The sequence below is a fragment of the Schistocerca americana genome, chromosome 1 (genome assembly GCF_021461395.2).
Source record: "Schistocerca americana isolate TAMUIC-IGC-003095 chromosome 1, iqSchAmer2.1, whole genome shotgun sequence".
Lineage (NCBI taxonomy): Eukaryota > Metazoa > Arthropoda > Insecta > Orthoptera > Acrididae > Schistocerca > Schistocerca americana.
Window position 1 is genome coordinate 1132016473 of NC_060119.1, and position 24950 is coordinate 1132041422.

Genomic DNA, 24950 nt, shown 5'->3' on the forward strand with positions numbered 1-24950 from the left:
GTTCTGTAACAAGTATCAGCTAGTAATAGCGAATACCCTGTTCAAGAATCACAAGAGGAGGAGGTATACTTGGAAAAGGCCGGGAGATACGGGAAGATTTCAATTAGATTGCATCATGGTCAGACAGAGATTCCGGAATCAGATACTGGATTGTAAGGCGTACCCAGGAGCAGATATACACTCAGATCACAATATAGTAGTGATGAAGAGTAGGCTGAAGTTCAAGACATTAGTCAGGAAGAATCAATACGCAAAGAAGTGGGATATGGAAGTACTAAGGAATGACGAGATACGTTTGAAGTTATCTAACGCTATAGATACAGCAATAAGGAATAGCGCAGTAGTCAGTACAGATGAAGAGGAATGGACATCTCTAAAAAGGGCCATCACAGAAGTTGGGAAGGAAAACATAGGTACAAAGAAGGTAGCTGCGAAGAAACCATGGGTAACAGAAGAAATACTTCAGTTGATTGATGAAAGGAGGAAGTACAAACATGTTCCGGGAAAATCAGGAATACAGAAATACAAGTCGCTGAGGAATGAAATAAATAGGAAGTGCAGGGAAGCTAAGACGAAATGGCTGCAGGAAAAATGTGAAGACATCGAAAAAGATATGATTGCCGGAAGGACAGACTCAGCATACAGGAAAGTCAAAACAACCTTTGGCGACATTAAAAAAAGCAACGGTGGTAACATTAAGAGTGCAACGGGAATTCCACTGTTAAATGCAGAGGAGAGAGCAGATAGGTGGAAAGAATACATTGAAAGCCTCTATGAGGGAGAAGATTTGTCTGATGTGATAGAAGAAGAAACAGGAGTCGATTTAGAAGAGATAGGGGATCCAGTATTAGAATCGAAATTTAAAAGAGCTTTGGAGGACTTACGGTCAAATAAGGCAGAAGGGATAGATAACATTCCATCAGAATTTCTAAAATCATTGGGGGAAGTGGCAACAAAACGACTATTCACGTTGGTGTGTAGAATATATGAGTCTGGCGATATACCATCTGACTTTCGGAAAAGCATCATCCACCCAATTCCGAAGACGGCAAGAGCTAACAAGTGCGAGAATTATCGCACAATCAGCTTAACAGCTCAAGCATCGAAGCTGCTTACAAGAATAATATACAGAAGAATGGAAAAGAAAATTGAGAATGCGCTAGGTGACGATCAGTTTGGCTTTAGGAAAAGTAAAGGGACGAAAGAGGCAATTCTGACGTTACGGCTAATAATGGAAGCAAGGCTAAAGAAAAATCAAGACACTTTCATAGGATTTGTCGACCATGGTGCAAGCTGTTCGAGATTCTGAAAAAAGTAGGGGTAAGCTATAGGGAGAGACGGGTCATATACAATATGTACAACAACCAAGAGGGAATAATATGAGTGGACGATCAAGAACGAAGTGCTCGTATTAAGAAGGGTGTAAGACAAGGCTGTAGCCTTTCGCCCCTACTCTTCAATCTGTACATCGAGGAAGCAATGATGGAAATAAAAGAAAGGTTCAGGAGTGGAATTAAAATAAAAGGTGAAAGGATATCAATGATACGATTCGCTGATGACATTGCTACCCTGAGTGAAAGTGAAGAAGAATTAAATGATCTGCTGAACGGAATGAACAGTCTAATGAGTACACAGTATGGTTTGAGAGTAAATCGGAGAAAGACGAAGGTAATGAGAAGTAGTAGAAATGAGAACAGCGAGAAACTTAACATCAGGATTGATGGTCACGAAGTCAATGAAGTTAAAGAATTCTGCTACCTAGGCAGTAAAATAACCAATGACGGACGGAGCAAGGAGGACATCAAAAGCAGACTCGCTATGGCAAAAAAGGCATTTCTGGCCAAGAGAAGTCTACTAATATCAAATACCGGCCTTAATTTGAGGAAGAAATTTCTGAGGATGTACGTCTGGAGTACAGCATTGCATGATAGTGAAACATGGACTGTGGGAAAACCGGAACAGAAGAGAATCGAAGCATTTGAGATGGGGTGCTATAGACGAATGCTGAAAATTAGGTGGACTGATAAGGTTAGAAATGAGGAGGTTCTACGCAGAATCGGAGAGGAAAGGAATATGTGGAAAACACTTATAAGGAGAAGGGACAGGATGATAGGACATCTGCTAAGACATGAGGGGATGACTTCCATGGTACTAGAAGGAGCTGTAGAGGGCAAAAACTGTAGAGGAAGACAGAGATTGGAATATGTCAAGCAAATAATTGAGGACGTAGGTTGCAAGTGCTACTCTGAGATGAAGAGGTTAGCACAGGAAAGGAATTCGTGGCGGGCCGCATCAAACCAGTCAGTAGACTGATGACCAAAAAAAAAAAAAAAAAAAAAACAGCTACCAGGGACCGACTGCATGTCAGCAAGCGTCGTAGTTAAGGCAGAAGGTGCCTTGTCATTTACCTTGTTTGTGATTCAAATCCAATTTCTTTTAATGTGTAGTGTAGTATAGCAAAGAAAATTTCCAGCTCTGTCTGGTCCATTAGGTTTTTCTGTTCGTAGTTGCTATTGTCTCATATCCGGTCGTGATCGAACATGATCACGACACAAATAAATTAAGTGGCAATGCGAAATCTGTTTTTAATCTTGAGAACGCTACGCCTTCTGCAAACGATTTCAGGCGACATATAGACTATCACATAGAGTACTTAAGTTTTTGAAAAGTCTTTGCTCTTCCCGCCAAGATGTGGTGCAGAACTCACAACAGCTTTCTGAATCTTCACGAGAGAATAATAACTTAATCAAAATATAAATATATATTTAAGAAAAAACACCACAATACAAAATACGTCCCATTCCGTTAGAACTGCTTGTGCGAAATTAGAAACTGCAGTGCTATCTCGAGCCGAGCTCCGGCGATACGATCCTTCAAGTTCCGACAACAACCGTGTCAAAAGCCAAAGCTTCATTGCAGTAGGCGTCCTTGCTGCGAATGCTTGTAAAATGGCGGCGGAGCAGCAAACCAACATCACGTTTTCTGTTACGTTTTTGTGCCCATGGGCGAGAATTCGTCAAATTCGACCCGAATACCGGGAGACAGGGTCCTGGTCGTTGCTCCACGACAGTACCCCCCAGCCCACAGCGTGTGAAGATCTTTCGCGAGGTTTTGTCCAGCAAACAGGTCACAGTGCTGGAACAACCACCGTATTCGCCAGGTTTGGCCACACCTGCTTCTGGCTGTTCCCCAAATTGAAGTTGACAGTGAAAGGACACCATTACGACGCAATTAACGACACCCAAGAACATCTTACTGCAGTATTAAATGCAATTCCAGAAAAGGACTAGACTGACTGGTTCAAAACACTTTTGGAAAGATTTCAGCAGTCTACTGATTCAGAGAGAGAACATTTTGAATAAGTACAATGATTTGGTGAACATAATTCATGACTTTTATTTTACACAGCCACAGTCCTAAAGGAACCAGGACACACTGTGTAGAGGAAGTGAAATGGAGGCACGAATGGCACGAATCCTGCCACTCTTCGAGATTTATTTCCCATTAAACGGCTACACCGCTACGTTTTGAATGTATTATCACATTGCTTGTATCAGTGTAGCATTTAAACACACGTCGTTTCTCGCTCTTTCTGGTTCAAGTTCGTGGTGATATAGCGTAAGGTAAACAAAAAATAAAATAAAATAGACGGAATGGAAAGATAGAACTGCAAATGTAGCTGGCCCACGAGCTGGTACGAGATAGGGCAGCAAAGTTGCGAGAGTGTTTTCGTTTTCACCGGCCGCTGGTGTGCGCCGGTCGCTGGCGCCAGAACGCTGGCGAGCCGTAAGCGCACTGAGCCAGGCTGACAGGCGCCAGCACTGGCACGGCTGATTTATGCCGTGGCGCCAGCTGGATTTGCCAGCTGACCACCGTCACGCGATCCCACCCCTTCGCTCCATACATCACTACGCTCTGTCCATACTAAGACACGCGGACGCAGTTACCGGATCCCCTGCCACTCACCGCGAGGAAACGTGGAACAGCCCGCGCTGTACTTAGTTGCATGACAAACGCTCACGGGAAAGGTTAAGACACGCCGGGAAACGTTACGGCACCACTAGGTCTACTACATTTGGAATGCCCTCTTTTAGAAAGGACTTACACAACCTGCCATTAAAATTGCTACACCACGAAGATGACGTGCTACAGACGCGAAATTTAACCGACGGGAAGAAGATGCTGTGATATACAAATGATTAGCTTTTCAGAGCATTCACACAAGATTGGCGCCGGTGTCAACACCTACAACGTGCGGACATGAGGAAAGTTTCCAACCGATTTCTCATACACAAACAGCAGTTGACCGGCGTTGCCTGGTGAAACGTTATTGTGATGCCTCGTGTAAATGCGTACCATCATGTTTACGACTTTGATAAAGGTCGGATTGTAGCGTATCGCGATTGCGGTTTATCGTATCGCAACATTGCTGCTCGCGTTGGTCGAGATCCAATGCCGGTTAGCAGAATATGGAATCGGTTGGTTCAAGAGGGTAATACGGAACGCCGTGCTGGATCTCAACGGCCTCGTATCACCAGCAGTCGAGATGACAGGCATCTTACCTGTATGACTGTAACGGATCGTGCAGCCACGTCTCGATTCCTGAGTCAACAGATGGGGACGTTTGCAAGACAGCAACCATCTGTACGAACAGTTCGACGACGTTTGCAGCAGCATGGACTATCAGCTCGGAGAACATGGCTGCGGTTACCCTTGACGCTGCATCACAGACAGGAGCGCCTGCGATGGTGTACTCAACGACAAACCTGGGTGCACGAATGGCAAAACGTCATGTTTTCGGATGAATCCAGGTTCTGTTTACAGCATCATGATGGTCGCATCCGTGTTTGGCGACATCGCAGTGAACGCACATTGGAAGCGTGTATTCGTCATCGCCATACTGGCGTATCACCCGGCGTGATGGTATGCGGTGCCATTGGTTACACGTCTCGGTCACCTCTGGTTCGCATTGACGGCACTCTGAACAGTGGACGTTACATTTCAGATGTGTTACGATCCGTGGCTCTACTCTTCATTCGATCCCTGCGAAACCCTACATTTCAGCAGGATAATGCACGGCCCCATGTTGCAGGTCCTGTACGGGCCTTTCTGGATACAAAATGTTCGACTGCTGCCCTGGCCATCACATTCTCCAGATCTCTCACCAATTGAAAACGTCTGGCCGATGGTGGCCGTTCAAATGGTTCTGAGCACTTGGGGACTTAACTTCTGTGGTCATCAGTCCCATAGAACTTAGAATTACTTAAACCTAACTAACCTATGGACATCACACACATCCATGCCCGAGGCAGGATTCGAACCTGCGACCGTAGCGGTCGCGCGGTTCCGTGCAACTGGCTCGGCACAATACGCCAGTCACTACTCTTGATGAACTGTGGCATCGTGTTGAAGCTGCATGGGCAGCTGTACCTGCACACGCCATCCAAGCTCTGTTTGACTCAATGCCCAGGTGTATCAAGGCCGTTATTACGGCCAGAGGTGGTTGTTCTGGGTCCTGATTTCTCAGGATCTATGCACCCAAACTGCGTGAAAATATAATCACACGTCAGTTCTAGTATAAAATATTTGTCCAATGAATACCAGTTTATCATCTGCATTTCTTCTTGGTGCAGCAATTTTAATGACCAGTAGTGTATATACGGTGTATCACTTCGCTAGGTGCGAGTCAGTTGCATGATGCAAAGGCTACTTTGTCCATGCTGTACTCTGATAGCACATTCTCTTCTTTGGTGATGCATCATATAGGGGATAGGCAAAACAATGTGGTGGTAGTAATGGGATGGTTGTGTCTGACGGTCAACAACGCAGGTAAGGCACGTGTCGCGCTGGACTGTGCGAGTTCAGTACAGACTAGGCATCAGTGCAGGTTGTTTACGAGTAGGTGCACACTTCGTATTTGCATTCAGAGGCCGAATGTGGGCGTGCAATGAAAGATCTAACAGAGTTCCAAAGCGGGCAGATTGTGGGGACCCGATTAGCTGGACATCAGTAACCGAGACAGCCAACTTCTTAAATGTTTCAAGAGCAACTGTTTCAACAGTCATGGCAGTGTACACAAAACGTGGAAAGACATCATCGCGTAAACGGTATAGAAGATGCAAATCAAAACTGAATGACAGAGATCGTCATACGCTAACATGAATTGTGTCAAAACAACACAAAAGTACGGTGGCTAAAGTGACTGCAGAGCTCAATAGCCATCATCGAGACCCCGTATCTATCGACACTGTCCACCGAAAACTCCATAAAACGAATATTCATGGACGAGTTGCTATACCGAAACCATTAGTGCCGACAACGAACGGAAAGAAGCGTAAAACATGATGTCAGGAGCATAAATCCTGGACGTACGATCAGTGGAAACGCGTCATGTGGTCCGACGAGTTAACGTTTTCGTTATTTCCAACATCGGGCTGGGTTTACGACTGGAGGACGCAAAAATGGCTCTGAGCACTATGGGACTCAACTGCTGAGGTCATTAGTCCCCTAGAACTTAGAACTAGTTAAACCTAACAAACCTAAGGACATCACAAACATCCATGCCCGAGGCAGGATTCGAACCTGCGACCGTAGCGGTCTCGCGGTTCCAGACTGCAGCGCCTTTAACCGCACGGCCACTTCGGCCGGCGGAGGACGCAAAAAGAAGCCTACAATCCTGATTGCTTCATTTCAACGGTTAATCATGGAGGTGGAAGTGTGACTATGTGAGCAGCCATATCATGGTATTCTGCTGGTCCCATCAGTAGTCTCAAAGGCCGTCTTACAGCCAACGATTACGTGAACACTTATTGGTGATCAGGTGCACCCCATGATTCCAATGTTGTTCCTATGCCATATTTCAGGAGGATAATGCACCCATTCACTGCCAGGATAGTACAATAGTGGTATGGGGAGCATGAAACTGAACTGTAGTGACTTCCCTGGCCAGCACAGACCTCGGACTTGAACATTATCGAACCCTTGTGGGCAGTATTGGTGCGCAGACCCTGAAGCAGATTTCCGCCCCCCTCGTCACTACAGGAGTTAGAGGTTCTGATCGAAGAGTGGTATAACATTCCACTGGAGACTGTACAGTCATTATTTGCCAGTATTCCAAGAAGAATCGCAGCTGTATTACGGGGAAATGGGTGTCCAACAACTTATTAATAAACCATTCCCAAGGAAGTACAGGTGTTCACATTATAGGGTATCCCACGCAAACCTCCCTGATTTCAAAGACCCAGGAAAAAAACCACAGTATATACTACAATGAAAAATGCACCACATTCTAGAGAATCTCAAAGAATTTATTTATGATCAATACACACCTACATGTGAACCATTTGTAGCACAAAGAATGTAGTGTACATTCAATTGCTTGCCAAGTTCTTTGTAACTTTTCCTCTGTTATTGTTGAAATCGAATTAGTGATACGATGTCGCAACGTAGGAATATCGTCCACTCTGATAACATACACACAGTCCTTCATGAATCCCCACATGAAGAAATCAAGTGGCGTAATGTCGGGTGAACGTGGTGGCCACTAAATGGGTCCTCCACGTCCGATACAACGACTGGGAAATTTCCTATCCAGGAACTTGCGAACAGCCGTTGACCAATGCGACGGAGCTCCATCTTGTTGAAAAATGATGTTGGGCTGCAAGCCCTGTATCTGAGGGTACACAAACTGCTCCAACATGTCCAGATACACTGACCCATTCACTGTTTGTTCCGCAAATAAGAATGGTCTAACAATGCTGTCGTGCATTAGCCCACACCAGACTTTTAGTTTAGGGCTATCACGAATATGTTCAATGACAACGAGAGGATTTTGCGAACCCCAAATCCGAACATTATGCCTATTAACCCTTCCTGGTAGATGAATGGTTGTCTCATCTGAGAATAAACATCTTTCCAGGAAGCTGGCATCCATATCAATATGCTGCAGCATATCTGCAGCAAATTGTTGTCGGCGTGGTTTGTCCTTCGGCGTCAGATGTTGCAGAATTTGCACTTTGCAAGCACACATACGAAGGCGCTGGTGAACTACACAATGCAGTGTTGATCGAGGTACATCAAGGTGCCTAGATGCTTGACGAATTGACTTACGTGGGTGTCTGAGAAACGTTTGTCTGATGTCCTCCACTGTCTCTTCTGAAACTCCGTAACGAGCACCGCCAGAATATTTCAGAACACTCCCTGTTGCCAGAAACTTCCTACACCATTCTTAATATTGTTTTCACATCAGGTGGATCACATTCATAAACACGACGATAATTTCTTTGCACAGTAATCGGCGATTTTGTTTCTGCAAACCACACTACTGCTTGCGCGCGCTGCTGTGGAGTCGCCATTTTCACTTCATGCGACCAAGCTGCACTCTGGCGACGATACTTGACACTTCTGATGCAGGAATATAAATTCTATGAGATGCTCTAGAATGTGGTGCATTTTTCGTTGTCGTATCTACTGTGGTTTTTCTCTCCTGGGTCCTTGAAATCTGAGAGGTTTCAAAGGGAAGGTGTTAGCATAAATTTGTATTTATGGCTTATCAGCTTATGATTACAATACCACTACAGGATTTGAATTTGCAATAACAATAAAGAAGGTTCAAGATAAGAGAAAGGGAGGAATAGGGGTGGGCATACTCCTTCCCGTTACCCAGTGTGGCTTTCGGCCGTCCTTCTCTTCCGACGATCTTCTCCTTCACCTCACTCATCTCCTTTCCGACCAGCTTAATTCCCGTCGCTCCGCAATCTTCCTCTCCCTGGACCTTGAGCGCGCATATGACCGCGTCTGGCATTCCAGTCTCCTCTTCAAGCTCCAAACCTTCGCCCTTCCCATTAACTACGTCCGTCTGATCGGCTCCTTTCTCTCCCGCCGTCCTTCCTATGTCACCATCCATAACACAGATTCCTACACCTTTTTCCCCTCCGCCGGTGTGCCCCAAGGCTCCGTCCTCTCCCCCCTTCTGTACCTTTTGTACACGGCGGACATGCCGCCGGCGTCACCCCAAGTCCACCTTCTCCAGTTTGCTGATGACACCGCCTTCCTTGCCCTTGCCCCCACCCTGCAGCGCTCCCAACACCTTCTCCAATCCCATCTTGACCGGTTCACTGCTTGGTGCAACCAGTGGTTGCTCAAGGTCAATCCCTCCAAAACCCAGGCGATCATTGTAGGCAAAACCACCCCTTCCTTCCGCCTCCTTGATTTCTATCTCACCATCTATGGCCGTCCTATCGCCCTCACTCCCACCCTTAAGTACCTTGGCGTCACCCTTGACCGTCGCCTCTCCTGGACTCCCCATCTCCGGACAATCCAAGCCAAGGCACGTTCCCGACTCCGTCTCCTCAAGCTCCTTTCCGGCCGTGCGTGGGGTCTGGACTCCTCCACAATCCTCCACACCTATAAATCCCTCATCCGCTCTATCCTTTGTTACGCCCATCCGGCCTGGATCTCCGGCCCCCCTCCCTTTTATAAATCCCTCCAAATCCTTGAACGCCATGCTCTCCGCCTCACCTATCGAATCCGTCTCCCTTCCCCCATGCGGATCCTGTATGATCTCATCCCCTTCCCCCACCTCCTCCTTTTCCTTGGCAGGATACGGATCCTGTACACCTCCCACCAACTCGATCCTCCTCATCCGCTTGTCTCACCCATCCTCTCCCACCCCCGCCCGCTATCGCACCTGTATTCCCACGTCCCACCCGGTCTCCATCTCTCCACCCTCCTCACCCTCTCCCAAGGTGGCTTCCGCCGGATCCTCCTCCCTGATGATGTCCTCCTCCCCTCCATCTACCCCTCCTACCAACTTTGATCCTCCCCCCCACTTCCTGCGTCCTTTCCTTTCGGCACCCTCCCTCCTTTCTCTTCCCTTCCCTTCTCTTTCCTTTTCCCCTGTCTCCTCCCTCCTCCCCTCTTCCCCCGGGCTTCCCCTCCCCCTTCCTCCCTTCCCCCCGTCTCCCCTGCCCTTGGCATCTACTCTCCCCTCTCCCTCTCCCAACCCCCCTCCTCCTTTCTTGGCAGGTCCCCGGACTCGTACACGGTTAGTGAACATTCGCGCGCTGGAGATCTACGCCTCGTGTTCTGTGTGTATCGTCGTTTTGTGCCTCAGTGGTTCAGTATTATTCGTTTTGTGCACCTCTGTTCACGTGTGCCACTATTCGTCTCTGTCCTAGTGTCTGAAAAAATTTTATCTTGGACTCTACGCCCGTGAACGGCTCCATGTATTTTAATTAGTGCTTGTCTCTGTTTCTATGTCCACCATATTTTTTTCTCTCGATGTCTTCCTTTCTGTCTTGTGTGTTTCTCTGAGGCCTAAGAGCGGCGTAGCATGCTGCTGCTGGCCTGCATGTACCCAGGTTTGAAAATAACAATAAAGGAAAAAAAAGGGGTGGGCATAGAAAGTGGAAAAGAGGAAATGGACAGAAGGATGGGGCAGGAGAAGATGAACATGGAAAGAGGAAGGAGTTCATAGTCAGAGAGAGGGAGGAGAGAGGTGATGGAGAGAGGGTGGGGGGGGGGGGGAGAATGAGGAGGAGATGGACATAGAAAATGGAAGGGAGGAGATAGACAGAGGCGGGGGGGGGGGGGGGGGGGGAAGAGATTGGGAGATACAGTATATCCAATTGCTATGCATATTAGGACCTGTGCTTCCTCTTTTCTTTATTTCCCATCTGACAGGACTGAGCCACAGCAACGTGTAGCCGGGAGTAGATAGTACCACATAAAATAATACCCAAAGTATTGTAAGAAATGAAAACAGACAAAACCTATTACCAGTGAGATCGACCAGTAGCATGATAACCTGCAGACACTTGAGTTGTAGGCTACTTGTTGCTGGCGACGCCTGCTGCCGCCAAGGCGGCGTATCGCTCTGTCAGGAGCCGCTGCCAACAGCTTCGCCCATTCAAACTAGTTTTTAGCCTCCACTCCTTTATTCCGCTGTTTGCAAAAAACCAGAAGGAAAAAAGTCAAGATCATAACGCAGGCACGCCTTGTGGGAGATCTGCCAGAGAAGTTGCACGGTAGGTTCCTTTGCTGTAGTCTCAGAGGAGCTTATATTCAGATTGAGGAAAAATCTCTGCGTTTATGCTCTTTAGGAGACACTGTAAACTGTTTAGATGTAAAGAAATGTCTAAGTCGGCACAACCCGTGAATGCAGCGTGTAACGCACCAACGACCACCTTAAAGTCAATTAAGAAAGAACATGAAGTAGGGAAAGTTATCTTGGAAGTTACGACATCTTTGCCGATGAACTAACACGAAAGAGTTTTGTCAACAACTATATTGTACACCACTGAGCATATTTGCTAGCGAAAGAGAAAGAAGAAACATCGTATTTCAGCAATGGACAAATATCCATGTGACAAATGTGAAATTAACATCTCAAAAGTTAAGTGCAAAGTAATGTCATCAGAGATAACTTTTATGTGGAAGAGAGTTGTAGGCGCGACGAAGAAATTCAATGCGCCTACAATGCTCTTCCACAGAAGAAGTCGCTTGCTAGAACTCATCCAGTGCAGACGTACGAGAGCAGTTCAGATCTGAATTATTGAGACTGAGAATCGTGACTGTTTTCGAGTTTAGAAGTGTTTGTTGCGTGACGGGGTTCACGGCTTAAGAAACAGATTTTATGAATTGAGACAGGAACAGATAGACTCATTTAACCGTGCACTACGGGTTAATCGAAATCTAATAACGGAATTAGTGAACATTGGACTTGACTTTAAATTAGTTGAACCTTAAGGAGAAGTGAACATTCTATGAAAGAATACGCGCAATTAGTCTTGAGTAGGACCCAAGTACACGACATCATGAAGATAAAACAATTACGCTAAAGTGTTGAGTTGTGGTAATTGCCAAGAAACTATAACTCAATCGGACAGACTTAACTAAACTATTCCGTGTGCGTGTGGTGCGGGAGTTATAAGTATTTAGTGACAAAATAACAATAAACTGTTCGTTACCACTTAAATACCCGGTGTGGACTACATCATTAAATAGTTTGATAAATGACTAAATCAACGACTACTCATGAAAGACTATTTCATTGAAGTGCAAATATTCACGTCATTAGTTGAGAAGTGAACTTTAAAATATTTTCGTATTACGACGCAATCGTACAAAGACTGAATGAAAGAGTATCTCTGGATCTGGCTGCATACCAGCACAACAATTCCATACCAACGAGACAACAGCGTAAGGAAAAGCTGTTAACTAAAATATTTCCTCGCAATCAGTGGTGTGTGCTATGCGAACGAGAGATGAATTAATAACTACTGCAAATCCGGGCAATTAACAATACAATATCATCATCATTTAAGACTGATTATGCCTTTCAGCGTTCAGTCTGGAGCATAGCCCCCTTATAAAATTCCTCCATGATCCCCTATTCAGTGCTAACATTGGTGCCTCTTCTGATTTTAAGCCTATTACTTCAAAATCATTCTTAACCGAATCCAGGTACCTTTTCCTTGGTCTACTCCGACTCCTCCTACCCTCTACTGCTAAACCCATGAGTCTCTTGGGTAACCTTGCGTCTCCCATGCGTGTAATATGACCCCACCATCTAAGCCTGTTCGCCCTGACTGCTACATCTATAGAGTTCATTCCCAGTTTTTCTTTGATTTCCTCATTGTGGACCCCCTCCTGCCATTGTTCCCATCTGCTAGTACCTGCAATCATCCTAGCTACTTTCATATCCGTAACCTCAACCTTATTGATAAGGTAGCCTGAATCCGCCCAGCTTTCGCTCCCATACAACGAAGTTGGTCGAAAGACTGAACGGTGAACAGATAACGTAGTCTTGGTACTGACTTCCTTCTTGCAGAAGAGAGTAGATCGTAGCTGAGCGCTCACTGCATTAGCTATGCTACACCTCGCTTCCAGTTCTTTCACTGTATTGCCATCCTGTGAGAATATGCATCCTAAGTACTTGAAACCGTCCACCTGTTCTAACTTTGTTCCTCCTATTTGGCACTAAATCCGTTTATATCTCTTTCCCATTGACATTACTTTCGTTTTGGAGATGCTAATCTTCATACCATAGTCCTTACATTTCTGATCTAGCTCTGAAATATTACTTTGCAAAGTTTCAATCGAATCTGCCATCACAACTAAGTCATCCGCATACGCAAGACTGCTTATTTTGTGTTCACACATCTTAATCTCACCCAGCCAATCTATTGTTTTCAACATATGATCCATATATAATATGAACAACAGTGGAGACAGGTTGCAGCCTTGTCTTACCCCTGAAACTACTCGGAACCATGAACTCAATTTACCGCCAACTCTAACTGCTGCCTGACTGTCCATGTAAAGACCTTTAATTGCTTGCAAAAGTTTGCCTCCTATTCCATAATCTCGTAGAACAGACAATAACTTCCTCCTAGGAACCCGGTCATATGCCTTTTCTAGATCTATAAAGCATAGATACAATTCCCTGTTCCATTCATAACACTTCTCCATTATTTGCCGTAAGCTAAAGATCTGGTCCTGTCAACCTCTAAGAGGCCTAAACCCACACTGATTTTCATCCAATTTGTCCTCAAGTAATACTCGCACAATACAATATTAATAATAAAAAGCATCAACTGTTGAGATACAATGACTACGCGAGGAACGCCTTTTCGGAAGTTTTTCAGCTTTTTTCTCCCGTTAATCTACGGGGACTGACGTTATATCACATCGTGTCTCCACTCTGCCGCGAGAGCTGTGGCAGTAGCAGCTCTACGGCGTCGACTGCATCAGCACGCGGTTGGAGTCCGGGGGCACGCGCCACAAGCGCTATAACTGCACTGCCGGTAAAAAATTCAGCAGCCTTAAGGCCTGTTATCAGTGGAACCAGGGTATAATACTTGCATACTTGGGCATTTTAGTGTTACTGATTAAATTGTCACGGCCATCTGCGACTGGCGATCAGCCCTCTGGTTTCACTGTGCAGGCAGCAACTGTGTTGAGTTTAGACGTGAACACTGTTTGCAACATTCTTTATACAACCACAGCCTGCCAACGAGTATGTACTCCTGTTGAACAATTTGATGGCCTACGGAAAGCCGAGCGGGGTGGCGCAGTGGTTAGACACTGGACTCGCATTCGGGAGGACGACGGTTCAATCCCGCGTCCGGCCATCCTGATTTAGGTTTTCCGTGATTTCCCTAAATCACTCCAGGCAAATGCCGGAATGGTTCCTCTGAAAGGGCACGGCCGACTTCCTTTCCAATCCTTCCCTAATCCGATGAGACCGATGACCACGCTGTCTGGTCTCCTTCCCCAAACCAACCAACCAACCTACGGGAAGCTGGATATACCTAACTACGGACTGCTGCACATGTTGGGCACATTGTGTCGTCGGTGGTTATCACTGCTTTAAACACTGATGCGTGGGTCATTCCCACACATACAGACCAAGTCCTGGTCGACATGGAGCTATCGACGCATTGTGTGAGCAGCGGTGGCCGACGGGACGAAATCCCTGCACACGTTGAACCTACTGTATTACCAGGAGCCATTGGGAAGCGTCCGATTGCAGCAGGATTAAGGTCACGTGTGCCTCTGGCCAGGTTACCACTGGCACCACAACACCGCCAAGCATGGCTGCTCTGGTGTTGTGCAAGACTTAATTGGAGAGTGGAATGGCACCCTGTTGTCTTCAGTGGTGAGTGTAGGCTCTGTATGTATGTGAGTGATGGACATACACGTATGTGGCATGACCTTGTGAGGTGCCTATTGTGGAGTGCATTCGCCCAAGACAGGGTCCCATCCCAAGCTTCATGGTATGGGGGAGAGGGGCATCAATTACAACACACGGTCACATTTCTTGTTCCTGTAGAGCGAAGTAATCGGTGCCGACTATACAGGGTGTCCCAGCTATCTCTGGAACAATAAAAGCTATTGGAAAACGACTTTCACCGGTATCAATGTAGGGCTGGGGCCCATGAATGTACATATTTGGAAACATTCTAAAACGAAAGCATATGTGTTTTTTAACACAAACTTATCTTTTTTTGAATGTACCTCCTATATTTTTTCTTCAGCAATCCATAGCATGACAAAGCACATACACAATGGCGTTGATTGCATCGCAATATTCCCATTACATCCCGAGATATTGAGACGCGAAGTTGACGCTTGAAACACCCGACATGCGCTGCTAGCGCACGTCCTGAGGCTCAGGCGTAAACCCATGCTGCCCGTAATCGCTATGTGATTGACATGTGTAATCAGACCTCCATACTTATCAAGAGGGACACTTACTTGACAAACACATCGCAATTACGGGCAGCATGGGGTTCACGCCTGAGCCTCAGGACGTACGACCGCTGATGTCCTTAGGTTAGTTAGGTTTAAGTAGTTCTAAGTTCTAGGGGACTTATGACCACAGCAGTTGAGTCCCATAGTGCTCAGAGCCATTTGAACCAAACAGAGTGATACGACATCTGTTAAGAGATCAGGGACTGTCTTCCATGGTAGTAGAGGGAGCGGTAGAGGGCAAAAACTGTGAGGAAGACAGAGACTGGAATACATCCAGGAAATATCTGTTTCTTTGGACATGCATGTATGTCCGAAGGAACATTGTATCAAAGTTTCCAAACACTGTCAAATACAGACCCTGCACTATTGTATGTGTTCTTTTATTTACCTATTTTATTTCATATTTTGCTTCTACATATCTTGGGACGTATAATGGAAAAGTCTGGGGGTGTCTTAGAATTTTTGAATTTTTTTTTGATGCCTACGTTTATAACCGTAAGTTGTTTCAGAGACCGGATATTTTGAATGGATATAAAAATCAGGTTAAGCAGAAGAAATATATATATATATATATATATATATATATAACGAAAACTGGTTGTTTCAGCAATAGCTTCCACCCCTGATGTATAACACTTGTTATTTCTTGCTTATTCGAGGCATGCTGCCACGGGATGAGATGATAGGGTAGCAACTGTTCACTGCTGAGGACACTGGGTAATTTTTTATTTAGTTCACCTGTGAATTATATCGGTGCAACTCCGATAGTCGAAAAAAAAATTATCCACTTTCCTCACTTGCTATTTCTCCTGAAACATTTGTAAGTAGGCTGTTTAGGTTTTTATGTTGGTAACGCCACGTAGCGCTCCGTATGAAAATCACTGGCTGTGCTGTGTGCAGTCTGTGGCTGGTTGGCATTGTTGTAATATTCGCAATTGTAGTGTTGGGCAGTTGGATGTGAACAGCGCGTAGCGTTGCGCAGTTGGAGGTGAGCCACCAGCAGTGGTGGATGTGGGGAGAGAAATGGCAGAATTTTAAGAGCGGACGATCTGGACGTGTGTCCGCCAGAAGGAGTAAATTTGTAATACTGGATATCATGAACTGCTATATATATTATGACTTTTGAACATTATTAAGGTAAATACATTGTTTTTTCTCTATCAAAATCTTTCATTTGCTAACTATGCCCATCAGTAGTTAGTGCCTTCAGTAGTTACAATCTTTTATTTAGCTGGCAGTATTGGCGCTCGCTGTATTGCAGTAGTTCGAGTAACGAAGATTTTTGTAAGGTAAGTGATTCATGAAAGTTATAGCTTATTGTTAGTCAGGGCCATTCTTTTGTAGGGATTATTGAAAGTCAGATTGCGTTGCACAAAAAAAATTGTGTGTCAGTTTATTGATGATCAGAGTAAGTAAAGAGAGAAATGTCTGAGTACGTTCAGTTCTGCTCAGCTGTTTGAAAATCAAATAACGTAAGGGGTTTATCAGCACAGTAATTCATTAATTTTTCTAGGGGGACGTTTCACATTTTGTGTGGTGACTTCTCGAACCGTCCGCGGAAACCTAGCAGCGAGCCGGCTCTGCCGCCAGTCTGCCTCGCCTCGGAGCAGCTGGGAGGAACGCCTAACAGGTGCGGGCAGTCTCTAGGCTGATACAATGATTGATGAGCCAGGCCAGACGTAATTACTGCCCGCGCAGGAGTTAGCGGCGAGCAGCGGTGCCCGGCCGTAATTAGCGGAGCCGAGAGACCGCAGCAATCCGGGGCCCTAATCCCGGCTCTAGTTCCAGCTCCAGGCCCCGGCTTCCAGGCTCCAGATCCGGCCTCCAGCGGCCAGAGTGGTGTGTCCGCGTGCGCCGGCCGCCGGCTCGACGCTTATCTCGATCTGGGCCGCCTGCTCACTTGATTAAGAAAGCCCGCCGCGGCCGAATTGATTCTGCTGAGTGCCGCCCGGGGCCTCGGGTTCGTTCCCCCCCCCCCCCCCCCCCTCGCGCCACCAGTGCGGACAACCCCCCTGGCCGCGCTCTCAGAGCTGCCTGCGTCGCACGGGGCGGCGGCGTGGGATTAGTCCACAACAGGTAGCCGCGCTGAGCCGGGCTCGCAGACCGCCGGCTCCTGGATGACGGAATACGCAGCACCACTGTTAGTCGAGGCCAACTCCCACTCTCCGGTCTCCATAAACATCGCGCGCCTAGTTTAACACAGCCAGAGGCTTCACTCCCATGCAGCAGTTGGTCAACAGCTCATAAAACAGCGATCCGCCCCTTAAGGGGGGTAGGACGTCAAACGGGCCGACTTGGAGTAGGAGAGGCACCACAGGACATTTTAATTCCCAGTGCCTATACTTTTACAAATAAATCCATAAAGCTTTGTCAGCACGACCAGGAAGGATTCAAATTCACACTCATAACAGTGGAAGTTCAAAAACATAACAAAATAAATTTTTTTTAGATATGAAATTTCATCATTTTTTCACATACTGTTGGCTGCATTTATTGCTATAGGTACATTTTTCTTCACAAGTATGAGAGATTCTTTGATGAATTTAGCACAACATGCAAACCATACTTACAGATGTATGAAACTCTAGAATTTTCCGAACCTTTTAAAAACTGTGGTAAAATTTGAGATAATTAACTACAAAATTTGATTTTTTTCTAAACATAAAGTTTAAAACGTAATAGCTCATTCATTTTTTCACAAGTTAAATATATTCTAGAGTTTCAGACACCCGTCAGTATGGTTTTTATGCTATGCAAAATTCATCTAACAGTCTCTCTTACTTATGAAGAAAAGTGTACCTATAGCAACAAATGCAGCCAATAGTAAGTGAAAAAATTATGAAATTTCACATGTAAAAGAATTAATTTTGTTATGTTTTTGAACTTCCGCTGCTATGAGTGTGAATCCTGAATCTTTCCTGGTCATGCTGACAAAGTTTTATGAATTTACTTGTAAAAGTATAGACAGTGGAAATTAAAATGTCCTGTGGTGCCTCTCCTGCTCTAAGTAAGCCCGTTTGACGTCCTAACCCCCTTAATCCGTCCTCACATGACGCGCAAAAGCTGATGTGGGTGATGTCGTGAATTTTGTGACGGCGTAGTACAACGATAAAGTTTCTCACTTCTCAAATATAAATTTTGTGTGAAATCCCAAACCCTCGGAAAATATCGGAAGTTGCAACACTGTTTAGATGGTATCGGTAGATTCAGTAAAACTTTCCAGTTCATCTTTACAATCTGTTCAAACTGTTCACACAATAGTTCGACAGATAAGAATTGTAGACACACTATAAGTTCTATAGACAATAAATACAGGATAGATTTTACAGCTCATCGAAAATTATCTTCAGTGTAGACTTACAACTAAATCTGCAACCATACAATAATGAAGAAAACATAAATTTTTGGAGCAAACAAAATGTACATTACACGTAAACAAACCTCTGAGCACTGACATAATTCAAATACTCATGTTAATTCCTATAACAAACAAAAGACGAAAATTGCAAACTGTGCAAGATTGTTAAATTATTAATTAAATCAACTTTTGGAACATTATGTCTCACCCGAAAACTTAGGAGACTGAGACACAGAAATTCTTTCTAGTTTTTGTCAGTTCTATTCCTAAAAGAAAATAGCAAAATTTAAAATACGAAAACTGCGTCGTAATTTTTAATTAAAAAGCATAATTGATTCCCAAAACTGTTCAAACCAAAATTACTTTCATTATTTGTAATTACTGATGTGGAACATATGGCAGATGTCACATATTTGTAGAAAAGCACAATACTGCAAAACACCTATTTGACAATCAGAGTGGAAAACATGCCGAAGTCAAATCAAGTATAGCATTGTCAGCACAATATAAAGATCATATTCTCCTAAACAATTACCAATAGAGTTACTGTAAGCATTATTCTCAACCTGTGACTTTCATATTTTTCTGTTTTTGTAATAGTATTAACTTATGTCAAACGCTTGCAAACAAAATCCAGAATAACAAGTCCAGCCTGAAGCTGGAGATTTTACGAGATCTTTGATGTCTCGAGGCAGACGACGCACTTGGTTGTCAGGGACGGTAGGGAGTGGGCGTGTTTTGAGGGTCGCTCTAAAATCTGTTGTCATCACTAATACGTGTGAATATTGTAACCAGTAGTGAAAGCGTAATGAGAATCTGGAAGTAAGGCATCTGGTGGAAAATGACATCATGGCCAAGATTTTTTATTCAAAGACAAACTTCAAACCTCTTACCAGAACATATTTTTATAAACTTGCAGAAGAAGCAGCATCAGCCTGGGAGACACCGCCCAAAACTTCAACAACACCAAAAAGCTAAGTACAAATTAACTCATCTACACCTTCTTCCCTTTGTCCAAATTTAAATATTTTGGGGCAGAAGACGAGTACTGGAATCAGGTCATATCCAAAAGGTGCTAGGACAGGTGGATCAAGTAGTAGTATCATTTTTTTTAAAAAAAGACCAAAGGACCAATTGTGAAAATTACACAGGAATTAGTTTGCAAAAATAATCAACAATGGTATAAGAACCGTAACAACGACTCTCCTATTAGAAAAACGAAGTGGATTCCGGATAGGCCGTCCATTCAGTGACAATATATGATGGGCGTCCCATAAGTAATGCAACTAATTTGCCGGCCGCAGTGGCCGTGCGGTTCTAGGCGCTTCAGTCTGGAACCGCAAGACTGCTACGGCCGCAGGTTCGAATCCTGCCTCGGGCATGGATGTGTGTGATGTCCTTAGGTTAGTTAGGTTTAAGTAGTTCTAAGTTCTAGTGGACTGATGACCTCAGATGATAAGTCACATAGTGCTCAGAGCCATTTTTGAGTAACTAATTTTTTTGCAGAGGTTGAAAATACTTCTTCAGTTGTAAATTACTTTATTTTCACACGACTGGTTTCGGACTGGGACTTCTGCGCTCATAGGCAGCACACCGCACTTGGTACATGTGGCGCTCTGGGACCACGGCACAGCTACGACACCTGAGGATGGGCTTACAACAGTCCGAAACCGGTCGTGTGAAAATAAAGTAATTTACAACTTAGGTGGTGTTTTCAACCTCTGCTATAATGCTCAGTTGCGGATGTTCTGCCAACAGGATTGTTTGTAATTTTTTTTCTTGGCCAATTTCGCTTGAAAAACTGCCGAATTAGTTGTGGGACGTCGTAAAATATTCCCGCTTCTGCCCGTATAGCTTCATGAAGTTCCGATAAGTGGCGGTGCTATAGGCAGGTGCGTTCCAAGCAGACAGCTGACATTGAGCTTTTTTTTTATGGAATACGAGAGCATCGCAGATATTTATAGGCGCTTGCAGAAAGTCTACGGAGACCTGATGGTGTACAAAAGCATGGTGAGTCGTTGGGCGAGGCATCTGTCATCATCGCAAGAAGGTCGCGTAAAGCTGTCCGATATCCCGCGTGACAGCCGGCCGCACGCAGCTGTGACTCCTGCAACGCTGGAAGGTGTGGGCACTCTCATTCGAGGTGATTGGCGGATCAGATTGAAACACCCCGCAGCTCAACTGGAGTACTGAGAGGTGTGTGCCCAATGGGTTCTTCGCGCCTAACAGAAGACCACAAAGAGCAACGCACGACTTGCGGAGTTGCCTGCGCCCTACGAGGCATTTTTATCGAACATCGTCACAGGCGAAGAGCCATGGCTTCATCACTTCGTACCATAAACAATACGGCAACCCATGGAGTGGTGCCACACAGAACAAGAATTTCATAGCTGCATCCTCAGGTGGTAAAGTCATGGCGACGGTCTTCGGTGACTCTGAAGCGGTTGGTTATTCTGTTTGATGTCCTTCCTCTTGGTGCAACTATAAGTGTATTGTGCTTCCCTCATTAAATTGAGGAAACTGTAATGCATATGTGCATGCCCTTCACGTGTTTAAGCCAAGTATTATGCATTTATGCGATCGGGAATGCTCAGTAGCAGCCAGGCTACATGTACATTTAATAATTAAGCGTCAGCAAGGAGAATTAGTGATGAAATCATAGGAGGCAATGTTGTGCAACCTTAGCAGGGACAAGATCCGACTATTTGGGAGTAGGATCTTACGATCTGAGACAGTGTTCCGAGACAAACTTCCGTCACAATGACCGCAAACATGACATCAGATCCGCCTAGCAACAGCGATCTGAACGCCCATTGGCTGAAGGTTTGGATATCTATATATATGTAGGGAACGAGAGAAGTGTCCTTATTGGCTGAGGGAGAAAGGGGGGGGGTCTCTCTTGTCCTTTGGGAAGGCAGGCCGAGTCAGTCACGAGGAGCCACTCAAAACGCATGGTCGAGTAACCGGGGCGGCTCTAAAAGAACGGTCGCGAGTGCATATTTCAGATGTTAAACAAGATATAAAGTGAAGTTATTAGTTATAAGAACGCCACGTGACGTGGACAGTGTCTGTCATTATGTAGTCAGAAAAACGGAGTTAATATGTGGAAAGAGTGGAATATAACGGCGTAGTCCAGAGCCGCCATATTGCAAATGCTGATTCTGTGACATGTGTGACAAAGCAATTTCTGTATTTAAAAAAAGTATGGTACAAACGTTGTTGACAATTAACAACTGGCATCCCTAAACACTCCACCTCAGCAGGATCACCACCTACATGGAACTTGGCGACTTAGCGCTACCACTGTGCGACGAGGGACTTAACGAAGCATCAAGACACCATGTTAGTGAGACCGCCCAGAGAAGTACTTACTTCTCGCTACAATGCCAACGAGGGTGTTGTAAAACGACTTCAGCATGTTCTTCGGCACAAGGGTGCGAAGGAACTTCTCCTTCTCTATGACAATGCAAGGCCTAACGAAAGTCTGCACACCAGAGAGGAGCTGACAAAACTTCATTGGACTGTTCTGCCTCATCCACCCAACAGCCCGAACCTCGCACCTTCCGACTTCCATCTGATTGGTCCAATGAAGGATGTACTCCACAGGGAGCAGCACATGGATGATGGAGAGGTTACTGATGCATCAAAACTGTCTCCGACGTCGACGTCGTACCAGGCGGGCAAATGAGCCTTCCCAGTAACGTGGCGTAAGGCTGGTTCATTGAACGGAGATTATGGCGAAAAATAGATATGGTGTACCGGAATCCTGGATAAAACCAACCTGACATCTTCAACTTTTATAGTCCCGTCTTCCTCAGTTGTGTGTAAGATTACTGTATGTTGATAATTCTTACTTATGGACTGTCTGACAGCAACTGAAAAAAACACAATTTTAGTGCTATACGGGTTTCGCCTTTATTTTCTGCAAGGCATCATCAGTGGCCTGGAATATGTACATATGTTTGCTATTTAATTTACATTTTTGTCACTGTGCCTATAGGTTATAAACAGTTGTGGTGGTTGGTATTTCCTATTAAGTAGTAATGTTTTGAACTGTAATTACAGGTTGCGTGGACAATTTCTTACATATTACGCTCCTGTTGCATTTTTGGTGTTGTTCTTCTTCTTATGAATGCCAATTTGCGGATTTTTTCACATTCCACAGCACTATGAACTGAACGCTTGTTTCAATGCAATGTTTTGGTTTCTGTTGCCGACTGTCAAATGTTTTTGCCAAAGATCGAATGTTATTGCCAAATTTTCGAGTGTAATTATTGAAGTATCTGTGATCTGTTCGTGTATGCATACGTGTGTGTGTGTTTTGGTGTGATATAATTTTTTGTGCTGTGTGTGTGTGTGTGTGTGTGTGTGTGTGTGTGTGTTATGGTGTGGTACATATATAACTTTTTTCGTGGCCTCTGCACACACACACACACACACACACACACACACACACACACACAAGCAGAGCCCACAAAAAATTATATATATATATATATATAGATCTTCATCTACATCCTCTTCCATTTCCATAATATTGTCCTCAAGTACGTCGCCCTTGTATAGACCCTCTATATACTCCTTCCACCTTTCTGCTTTCCCTTCTTTGCTTAGAACTGCTGGGTTTCCATCAAAGCTCTTGATATTCATGGAAGTGGTTCTCCTTTCTCCAAAGGTCTCTTTAATTTTCCTGTAAGCAGTGTCTATCTTATCCCTAGTGAGATAAGCCTCTACATCCTTACATTTGTCCTCTAGCGATCCCTGCTTAGCCATTTTGCACTTCCTGTCGATCTCATTTTTGAGACGTTTGTATTCCTTTTTGCCTGCTTCATTTGCTGCATTTTTATATTTTCTCCTTTCATCAATTAAATTCAATATTTCTTCTGTTATCCAAGGGTTTCTACTAGCCCTCGTCTTTTTACCTATTTGATCCTCTGCTGCCTTCACTATTTCATCGCTCAAAGCTACCCATTCTTCTTCTACTGTATTTCTTTCCCCCATTCCTGTCAATTGTTCCCTTATGCTCTCCCTGAAACTTTGTACAGGTCCCATCTCCTTAAAATTCCCACCTTTTTGCAGTTTCTTCAGTTTTAATCTACAGTTCATAACCAATAGATTGTGGTCAGAGTCCACATCTGCCCCTGGAAATGTCTTACAATTTAAAACCTGGCTCCTAAATCTCTGTCTTACCATTATATAATCTATCTGATACCTTTTAGTATCCCCAGGGTTCTTCCATGTATACAACCTTCTTTCATGATTCTTGAACCAAGCGTTAGCTATGATTAAGTTATGCTCTGTGCAAAATTCTACCAGACGGCTTCCTCTTTCATTTCTTAGCCCCAATCCATATTCACCTACTACGTTTCCTTCTCTCCCTTTTCCTACTGACGAATTCCAGTCACCCATGACTATTAAATTTTCGTCTCCCTTCACTACCTGAATAATTTCTTTTATCTCATCATACATTTCATCAATTTCTTCGTCATCTGTAGAGCTAGTTGGCATATAAACTTGTACTACTGTAACAGGCGTGGGCTTCGTATCTATCTTGGCCACAATAATGCGTTCGCTATGCTGTTTGTAGTAGCTTACCCGTACTCCAATTTTTTTATTCATTATTAAACCTACACCTGCATTACCTGCAGACGGTCCATAAGTAAAAATTATCAACATACCATAATAAAACCAACCTGCTTTCAGAAATTACTTACTGAATGCCCGTTATAAATGGCTCATGCGTCGCCCGACCCGCGTCAAAAATGCTATTTTTTTCTATAGCTTGGCCATCTGGAGGTCCCACTTCTGCCACTTTCATTTCTGGCCAAGCTCTAGATGTAGCGTAAACTTTGACGAAATCGTTGATGACGATTAGACACTGTCCCTTTGTCAGTCCATATTTTCTACTCATTAGCAGCAACATAAAAGAATTAAATAGGGCAACTAAGTTACAAGTGTGGAGTGTGTGCTGTGCTGTACTTACTGGAGGTGCCCTCGTCTTTGACGTCCTGGACGATGCGCCGCACGCTCTGCGTGAACTTGCCCACCAGGTTGGTTCCCGCTGAAACAGAAAGGAGAGCGACCGGAATGAAACTGTGGAAGGCACTGTTTTTTTTCATTGCTGCATGCATTCAGACCAGCTGCCATTACTATATAGCGGATCGTATTTTCCACAGATGGTCTCTTAGCCGTCACATCAGTCACTCAAATGTATCTATATGTACACCCCCCATTTACACACATACACTTCCATATTTGTATGTAGAAATTCATGTTTTTCAGATACACCCTTGAGTGACTGGCGTGCCGTTGTCCATGTTCCGTCACGTGGAGG

At 44.7% G+C, this 24950-nt stretch overlaps 1 protein-coding gene across 1 annotated transcript in view; it reads right to left on the bottom strand.

The window, feature by feature from the left end:
* LOC124597117 overlaps positions 1 to 24735 on the bottom strand; it is a 188640-nt gene extending 163905 nt beyond the window's left edge. Inside the window, exon 1 of the mRNA XM_047135918.1 lies at positions 24600 to 24735. Coding sequence (XP_046991874.1) covers positions 24600 to 24735 — 136 coding nt within the window. The remainder of the gene's footprint in view (positions 1 to 24599) is intronic.
* Between the last annotated feature and the right edge of the window lie 215 nt (positions 24736 to 24950).